This window comes from Triticum dicoccoides, chromosome 1B (genome assembly GCF_002162155.2).
Source record: "Triticum dicoccoides isolate Atlit2015 ecotype Zavitan chromosome 1B, WEW_v2.0, whole genome shotgun sequence".
NCBI lineage: Eukaryota > Viridiplantae > Streptophyta > Magnoliopsida > Poales > Poaceae > Triticum > Triticum dicoccoides.
In genome coordinates this window covers 542,355,703-542,365,378 of record NC_041381.1, presented here as the reverse complement: position 1 = coordinate 542,365,378, position 9,676 = coordinate 542,355,703, and the positions used below count along the sequence as shown (strand labels likewise).

At 50.2% G+C, this 9,676-nt stretch overlaps 1 protein-coding gene across 2 annotated transcripts; it reads left to right on the top strand.

Moving 5' to 3' along the window:
* Positions 1–3,402: 3,402 nt before the first annotated feature.
* On the top strand, positions 3,403–6,527 carry LOC119348350. 2 transcript variants are annotated; one of them, XM_037616528.1, is made up of 3 exons: positions 3,403–4,652; positions 5,135–5,254; positions 6,198–6,527. In XM_037616528.1, exons 1-2 carry the CDS (start codon positions 3,470–3,472, stop codon positions 5,209–5,211), a joined length of 1,260 nt encoding a protein of 419 aa, XP_037472425.1. In that variant the 5' UTR covers positions 3,403–3,469; the 3' UTR covers positions 5,212–5,254; positions 6,198–6,527. The 2 variants fall into 2 exon arrangements, with proteins under 2 accessions (XP_037472425.1, XP_037472422.1); XM_037616525.1 differs by having other exon boundaries at positions 3,404–4,652; positions 5,135–5,221.
* Positions 6,528–9,676: the final 3,149 nt, after the last annotated feature.

Here is a 9,676-nt window from a genome sequence, read left to right as displayed (position 1 = left end):
TCTCCCTCTTGGTGGAAACCTACGAGGACTTGGGAGTCCTAGTAGGATTCCCCTCTTGGGGGCGCGCCTAGGAGGTCCGGCAGGCCTCCCGTTGCTCCTTTATATACAGTGCAGGGGGGCACCCCAGAACACACAAGTTGATCTTTTAGCCGTGTGCGGTGTCCCCCTCCACAGTACACACATCGGTCATATCGTCGTAGTGCTTAGGCAAAGCCCTGCGTCGGTAACTTCATCATCACCGTCACCACGCTGTCGTGCTGACAAAACTCTCCCTCGGCCTCAACTGGATGAAGAGTAGGAGGGACATCATCGAGCTAAACGTGTGCTGAACGCGGAGGTGCCATATGTTCGGTGCTTGGATCGGTTGGATTGCAAAGACGTTCGACTACATCAACTGCGTTAACTAAATGCTTCTGCTTTCGGTCTACGAGGGTACGTAGACACACTCTCCCCTCTCGTTGATATGCATCACCTAGATAGATCTTGCGTGATCGTACGATTTTTTTTGAAATTACTGTGTTCCCCAACATGAGGAATCAGTTAAATATACGGGAAAAGAGTATCATGTCGAAGACATGGAGGAATTTAAGAAGGTGACTCAAAAGGTAAACCTATTGAACAAGTTATTCATGGAAAAATGGATCTATTTAGTATCTATCGGCAAAAAGACGAGCTAAGGGAGACAATGAATAGGTTTAAGAACCATCAAGATGGTTTCAATTGAGACCTGAGATGACGCATTCACCACAATGAAATATTTGACAACCATGTTGTTATCTCTTTTCAGTTATACCAATAATAGTGTCACCCAACATGACAGGTACACATGCTTAGTCTACGAAGAAGAATGATATTACTCCTATAAGGGATGGTGGAGTGCCCGCTTCCTTGGCGCCTTGTAGGCTAAGAGCGCTTCCGAACCATGTGTCACTCGGTGGCGTGCCGCGAGGGACACTTGGGAACGCTCTGAGCTGTCCGATCTGCCCGAACGGCTCGCAACCGGGCGACCTGGCTGGCAGGTCCATGACGGGTGGACCGCATGCCAGCCCGGGGCCACCATCATTGGGCGGCTCCGCGGGTGAGGCCCTGTGCAGGGGGTGACCCATCTGGGCAGTCCATGGCGGGTGGGCCGCGTGGCCTGGTGACTTGCCGCGGGGGCCTCTCAGGGGCGTTCAAAGCCGTCCGATCTGCCCGGACTACTCTGGCTCAGGCAAGTGGTCTAGAAGGTCCATGACGGGTTGATTGCTTGTCGCTCCTGGTCTGGTCACCTCTTAGATGTCTGTGTGCACAACCATCCTCCTCATATGGAAACCCCTGATGATGTAGCACAATATAAATCAACATATACATAACATTCACATACCAAAGTTCAACCTAAAAGCGGCCATAGCAAGTTCAACGCAACACCAGACATAGTTGTTGTTCGATAGCAAAATACAATCTAGAACCATTTACTATAGATATGGTTAGAAATCACCACTCCCTCGCCAGGCACTTCCTCTTGGGGTCTCTAGAGCGGTGGTGGTATTAGAGCATCTCAAACAGTCGCGCTGGAAATTTTCGGTTTTTTCCGCGAGCGCAACCGCTCCGGGAGCTCCAGCGGAGGCGCAATAACCGCGCGCGCGGCATAAAGAGTTTAGCATGCGGTCCAAAACGCCATCACGCGCCATTTTTTACTGTGCCCGCTCCCGCGAGCTGCACACTCGAGCGCCCGCTCGCGACTTCCGCCTACCCGACCTAGGCGCCGATGCTGCCGCCCGCACCACCCCATTTGTTCCGGCGACCATTCCGGCGCTTCCCCAGCCTATCCCCGCACCGCTGCCGCTTCCTCCGTCTCCCTCCAGCCGCCACCACCCCTCGCGCACGTCATTCCTCCGACGAACAGCGCCCGGCCGCCCACTGCCGCTCGGCGCCCACAAGGTGTTCGACAAAACACTTGCAAGGTATGTATTGCTTCAACTTCACATTTTTATATGAATTTGGTGCATGTTGTTTGTAGTTTTTATAGCCTAGTTTAAATTTATCATTGTAGATGAGTCCGTCATATGATTCTTCCGAAGAAGAATTTGATATTGAAGTGGAGGAGGATCTTGCACGGTGGTTCGGCTATGGGTCGGCAGAAACACATGTTGGTGTCCAGAAGGATCTCATCGAGGAGTGGTGGGCATAGAATGACCGACAAAGAGCATCATGATTTGTATGTTTGATGTTGTATTGTTGAACTATTTGTTCTATTGCAAGATAAACTATGTGTTTGAGTTGTAATAGTAAAATTGATCTATTTATTAGTGATTTTATTTTATTTGTGTTTGATCTTCTTGGTTGTGTTTGGAGTGCCTATTTTGTTTGTGCCACAACACGCACACAGTTTTTTGCAGCGGCTGCTGGAGCGGCTAGCGCGCGCTAAACTTTTCAGTAGCCGCTGGAGCAAGCGCTCGTCGCCGTGCAAAAACTCGCGATCAATGCGCTGCAAACGCTTTTTTAGCACGCCGCAGGTTGTGCAGCTGTTGGAGATGCTCTTAGTAATCTTTGGTGTAGGCATCGACAACCAGAGGAGGGTTGTCTACTTGTCGCCGTCGCCGTCGTCGTCGTCGTCGCAGGTGGTGCCCCGGCTGTCGGACAAGCAGATCCTGGCAAGACGCGAGGCGGGCGGCTTTTGCCAGCGCGACGACCTTCTCCTTTGCGAGCCACATGGACTCCTTGTTGCCGAGCCGAAGCGGCTTGGTATTCTTGTAGCGGCGGCTGTGGGCATCCATCTTTGTCGAGGTCAATGACCGACGCGTAACGTCACAGATGAGGTCGTCCTCCTGCTCGGCGAGCGCGGACCGCAGCCAGAATGGCTACAACCAACCTCCGCCACCCTCTACGCCACCCGTTGCCTCAAGTGGTGTGCGGCAAGTGCCTCCGATTTGGGTGTCCGCCTCTGCGATGCGGGCACAAGCACCCATCGCCGATAGAGAGGAAAGGGCCTTAGGGGGACGGGCGGGCGCGGAAGGCGATGGACCTAGACAAGCGCGGAGGACGACGGGCCGATGCAGTCGGGCACTGAGGCTTGCCGAGCGACCGGGGACGGTGAGGAGCTCGAACTTCCGCCCATGTCCATCTGCGACCGACAAAGGACAATGCGGAGAACAAGCTCCTTGTTGTTCGGGGAGAGCAAGCACCTTTGAAATTTTGAAAAGTTTTTTTTTTGACGGATGAAATTTTGAAAAGTTGGGAGTTCGAACTGATCTTCTTTTGTCGTCTTCTCTGCCAGAGGATTGAAACGATTCGAGCTGACCCGAAGAACGCTGGACGTGACCCTTCCTTTTGGCTAAAGCTGTCAGAGCCGCCTGAACCGAGTCCATGTGCACCAACCAAACCCCCACTTCCTTCTTTCCCCACCACGCCACCGCTCACGGCCTCACGGGCAGAAGCACAAACCCCTCCCCGTACTTGCCAGCCTGCCACACACAGCGTCGCCGGCAAAATGCCCCTCCTGCTCCGACGCCTCGCCGGCGCCGTCGCGGCCCCCCTCCGCCGCTCTCTCTGCACGGCGGCCCCGCGCCCTCCCTGGGCCATGGTGAACAGCCAGGCGGCGCTGGACGCGTCAGGGGCGCCGTCGCGGGGCGCGCGCGCGCTCGTCGACCTCGACACCACCCCGTGCGTCTCCCGCCTCTCCGTCCCCGCTCGCCTCGTCGACCCCCACGGCGACATGGGTCCCCTCGTGGGCATCGTCCGCAGCGCCAGCTGCGACGGTCTCCTCCTCCTCGACTTCGTCGACGCCCGCCCGCGCCCCATATGGCCACACGAACTCGCCGCGGACCGCGGCGGCGTGGAACCGGACGCCAAGCTCTTCGTCTGCAACCCTCTCAGCGGCCAGCTGGTTCGCCTCCCGGCCCCCGGCATGGACGTCCCCAAGATGAGCACCTCCTTCGGCCTGCTCACCCAATCCCAAGGCCCCCACGGCCCGCCGGATAGGTACGTGGTCGCTCAGCTCAGCAAAAGCAGTCGCGGGGGAGGGGAGTGCCGCAGGGTCGTTCGCCGGTTTCTGTCCGAGACAGGGGAGTGGGACGAGCGGCCGCTGGTCGGGGTGGTCGAGATGGAGGCTGCGCGCAGCATGCTCATCAACCATGAGGTGCTAGCGTTGGGCGACCGGCTGTGGTGGGTGGACGTGGCCTGGGGTGCCTGCTCCGTCGACCCCTTCAGCGACCGGCCGGAGCGCCGCTTCGCCGAGCTGCCGCGTTGCAGCGTGCTGCCTGCTTCCGATTCCCCGATGCTTCCGACGCTGAGCAGGTACCGGCACATGGGGGTCAGCGAGGGGAAGCTGCGCTACGTCCAAGTGTCCAACAGAGACGACAGGTCGTGCGTGATCCTTTCATTCTCGCTGGATGACGAGACCTACAGCTGGGCGCTGGATCATTCAGCTCAAATTACAGATCGGGGCGACCGCTGCCATGTTCACATTGCTGCCATAGATCCATTCAAAGCCAACCTTGTGTACCTCCAGCATAGTGGCACTGTCATTGCCATGGACCTGGCTAAGAAAAAGGAGATTTGGAGGAGTTCCCTTCCACAAGAAATCTTCTTTGAAAGTTTGCTCCGTGGCAGTTCTCTTGTTCCGTGCGCGCTCCCAACATGGCTTGCCACAAGCCAGATCCCCTCTTCTGCAGGTACATATAAGCTTCATACACTTGATACCGAATCATCCAATCCAAAGTTTACTGTCCTATAATTGTTAGATTGTCATGATTTAGTTTGTTAATGTGCACAAATTGCATTTGTATTGAAGATTCTGAAGGATGTGACGATATCTCACACATTGTGGTTTAATAATTGCACATACACTTATACTTTTCTGAATTAAACTGGCCACTGTTACCAGTGTTTTTAACCCTTTTAGGATATCAGAGGTGGAATTTGGCATCGCTAGAGAATCTGATGTATTTTATTGATTGCATTGGTCATGAGATTGTCTATCATGTAAAAAAATGGTTTTGCCGATCTAATTGATGTCAGCATGTAGATATGCAATTGTCCTGTTAAATGCCTAAATGTTGTTCTCCACTTCAAGTCTTGATGCAACGATGAAACATATACTCCTCATGTTGCTCTGTGTTATTTTTATTTAAGTTTTTGTATCTGTTAATTGAAGGAACCCTTTCAACAAGCAACAAGGCCGATTGCAAAAAGAAGACCTTGGCAGACATGCTGGTTCGCGTAGACAGCTAACTTATCTCCGGTACACTCTATTAAGTAACTCTTTCTTGTTTAGGTACCCTTCTTGATTTGTTTGCTATCTTGTCATATCTTGTTTCTTCTTGTCCCATGATTCTGCATTTCTCCTACACTGCCCATAAAATGTGTTACTTGCACAAACAACAAAGTTTTGGTCATGTTTCCAAATCACTATGTTGAATAATTATACTCCACCATTGTTATCCTTAAATCCAACTTGTCAGGATTGTATGCACAAACTGCGGCTAATTACAGGACAGGACACTTCCTTTTCTCCAATCATGCTGCACTTTTAAATGAATAAAAATATGATGCTTGAATATGTTGGGACTAGTCAATGAACCGGTAGCACGGCGACAAACTTAGCTTCTACTTCTTCTTGACTGTTATAACCGCCGGAACTGCCTACTGTGCTGGACTGCTACAGAGTAGTATTACCTTGTCTGAACTACTCCCTCCGTTCCTAAATACAAGTCTTTTTAGACATTTCAAAATGGACTGCAACATACGGATGCATGTAGACATATTTTAGAGTGTAGATTCACTCATTTTGCTTCGTATGTAGTCACTTGTTTGAATCTCTAGAAAGACTTATATTTAGAAACGGAGGGAGTACTTCATTACCCGGTCTGACTTATCCCAGACATAAAATTAGGACAAGGCTAAAAGATGATTGCCTTTTCAGCATGATAAAGATGTCTTTCACTAGTCAACATCCTGAAAAATGTTGTCAACAAAACATGACTGAACTGAAGCATGGTGCTTGCTATTTCATACCAGATTACCATACCGTATATTGACCTCTGACCAAAATTGCAATGACTGAACTGAAGCATGGTGCTTGCTATTTCTTACCAAATTACCATACTGTATATTGACCTATGACCAAATTTGCAATGCTATCTAATAGTCCTTCAACAGAAGTGTTCCCCAAGTATGTCATCACTAAACCTATTTCTGTTTACTACTTTGCCTTGCAGATTCCTTAAATTTGACCAACAACAGAGTTGAAGGTGGCATCTGAAAGACAAGAGCTCTTATTTTTAGGGAAATTCTGTGACAGTCTGGGCTTATTTTTTGGGCTGATGCAATTCTCTTTTCAAGGACGGATGTTCTTAAATATTTTGGATAAGTGTAGGTGCACACCTATCAGAAATCCAACGTTACTTGCGAGTTGCAAGAGATCATGCTTATGTTCTTTGTAAGATGTTAATTCCCTGAAGTGTTTAGCTCTGACATGTTTTGCTTTGTATTCATCAAATCTGGGATATGCTTGATTGGATATTTGGATGCTGATGATGGTAAATCTATGAATTCTCTTTATGTTGCTACTAGATGCTTCTGCATAACTAGAAAACGGACCTCTCACTGGCATTTATGTTATTTTGATATAGGTTATCAGGTATGTGTTGTAGAGCATACCTTTTTTGTCGAAAAATCGGTCATATCCATTGTAAACCAATATTCATGTTAGAACTACTGTAGTAGAATGCATGTATTTTATACTGGATGACTGAAATGTTCATTAGAAAATATGGATCCAAAGTTGACGCTATTGTATTGATGATGGTGATGACTTTGTAGGAGAAACAGTCGGTGATCTACCTACTGTGAAAATTGTGTTAATAAGTCATGATGCAGAGACAATAAAGTACAAACAACCTAAGAACTACTCCGGTTCTTACATTATGGGACGGAGGGAGTACAAAGGTGGAAAACCAGCCTGCTGTTAATAAAATGGGTCATAGATCGAATAATGTTCGTTGCTAAACATTTTTCCTCTAAAATAACATTGTTCTTTTCTTAAACGAGGTAGACTTGTTCATCATGATAATCTAGTCACACACGCAGCGGCTTGGGCATGACGGTGGTGAACTTTGGCTGTTCCTGTCAAAGAACTTCACACACGCAGCGAGTGGGACGAGCGCTGGCAGACATAAACCACGAGGTAGTGGCCTTGGGCGACCGGCTGTGGTGGGTCGACCTGAGCTGGGCCGCCTGCTCCGTCGACCCGCTCAGCGACTGACCGGAGCACCGCCTCGGGGCAGCTTGCTGCCTGACATGGTGGACGCCGCGGCGACTCTGATGCTGGGCAGGTACCGGCGTATGGGCAGCCAGCCAGGGGAAGCTGCGGTACGTCCAAGTGTCCAGTAAAAACCAACCGTTGGTGATCAGTTCGTTTTCACTTAGAGTTGAGACTGGACGACGAGGGCTGCAGCTCGACTCTGGAGCACAGGATGGAAATCAACATGATCTTGGCCGACAAATCCAAACCAGTGGAACACAACATGCCGTGGATCCATTATCTCGTGTTAACCATCAACCATGACCCGTGCAGATCAGCTCCGTAATCCTCGGATCTCACCAACCCCCGCTACCGTGCGGCTCCAAGGGGCTGCACCGGGGCGCCCAGCCAGCCGCCGGGGAGTCTAGCTTCGGCCTGATCTTCCCTCGCAGCCGCCACAGGGGGCTGCCGGGCAAAGCCCACGCGGCGCCGGCCTTCTCTTCAGGGCTAAGGCACGAGATGGCATGGTGGCATAAGTCGGTGCGGAGCAGCGCCCTGGGCGTGCATGGCTGCATAGCAGTGCAGCAGCATGCGTCGGCGGCAAGTCCTCCCCGACCGGATGGCAGCGGCTTCGGATCCCGGCGCGGCATCAGGCATGCTCTGCGGAGGCTTCCCGGCGATGGATTCCGGTTTGTCGCATGGCTGTACTCCATCCAAGAACCCTAAAAACCATCACGACCAAGAGGAGCTCTATTTTTGATATCACTGTCTTTGTTTTTGCTACTCCCCCACTTTTTATTTTTGCTGGATCGCTTTTTTTGTTGGAACCACTCAAAGAGAGAGAAAAAGGAGGCTGTGAATGGCGTGGAGGGAGCTGCAAACATTACAAAAAAATGCTACAACCACCGTCCTAGGAAGCTTCAATCGAAGGTGACGAATTTTGGGGACTGACCACCACGCAACCGCGAAAGCTGAAACTGTCGACGAAAACAGCTTCAACCGTTTTGCGAAAAAGCTTCAATGGGTGTGAGAAAAAAGCTGCAGCTGATGGCATGGCGGTGCGGTGACCGACGGTGAGAGCGGCGAGCTGGTAATGCTTCAAGGCAGGCCTCGGAGCATCCATGGCGGCTGTCCAGGACGAACAGCTGGATGCTGTTTTTTTAGCAAAAAAATGCAAAAGACTGATATGATGGTTGGTAAGAAGATAAATTGACGCGCCAGATGCAACCGGCCGAACCGTTCCGCCGGCGCCTATCAGTTGCCTTTTTTTATTAGATCACGGAGGTGTGTAATGTGCTACAAATTCACTCAGTCAGTTTCGGCCTTCACCAGTGTACCATGTAAATGTATTTGTTGGAACGTAGAGATGAGTTTCCTGAATTGAAATTTGCTACTAGTACGTGAGGCAACGAAGGATGAATGCGAACTATTGTAATATTTCTTTTTTTTTTTGAAAGAATATTTCCGATCTATTCATTTTCAATCATGGCAGTACAGCGAACAACAGAAATAAAAAATACATCCCGATCCGTAAACCATATGGCGACGACTACAAGTACTGAAGCGAGCCGAAGGCACGCCGCCATCATCGCCCGTCCATCGCCCGGAGTCCGACACAACTTGTTGTAGTAGACAGTCGGGAAGTCGTCGTGCTAAGGCCCCATAGGACCAGCACCCCAGAACAGCAGCCGCCGCTGATGAAGAAACGTAGATTGGAAGGAGCCAAAGCGAAAACACACAAGCGTAGACGAACAACGACGAGATCCGAGCAAATCCACCAAAGATATATCCGCCGGAGACACACCTCCACACGCCCACCAACGATGCTATACGCACCACCTGAATAGGGACTAAGCGGGGAGACCATTATTCCATCTTCAGGGAGCCACCTGAATACACAAACCCTAACAAGATTGAAAAAAACGACTAAACTCGAAGCCCTCCCGCCTGCCTTGTCAGGATCCACCGCACCTCCATGACCGGTTACCGGAGACGAGGCTGACCTGCACCGGCACCGGCGCCGGCGAGAGGCACGAACCCTAACTTTCTTTTTTGGAGAAGGATGCATAGTTGAATGATGAGTGGAAAGTTACGTATGGAACACAATGTCTGAGTTCTGGCCATTGCAAACAATTCCTGAAATTGAGAACACCGGGGTGAAATGGCTATTGCATGCTATAAATGGCCTTCCGGAAACAGAAAGAGCCATGTTGCTTATATGGTTTTATATACGGAAACGGTAACAAACGAACGTCAGATTTTAAGGATTTCAGTCCTAACGTCGTCTGTACCGTTGATCTCCAGGCATGAATCGTATAGCGAAGAGATCTCGTCATGATAAAAGGAAACTTTACATATGAAATTCGGAAATAATCTATAGTTAGTAGCTGCATGTGTCAAGTGCTAACAAATCAAATAGTTCAATGCATGGAGGGATTGTAGCTTACCGAAAAT

Excerpts from the sequence above, each read along its gene's own strand:
- LOC119348350 (XM_037616528.1), top strand. The coding sequence starts at position 3,470 with ATGCCCCTCCTGCTCCGACGCCTCGCCGGCGCCGTCGCGGCCCCCCTC. Across the intron at positions 4,653-5,134 it reads CCAGATCCCCTCTTCTGCAG|GAACCCTTTCAACAAGCAAC; the intron begins GTACATATAAGC and ends TGTTAATTGAAG.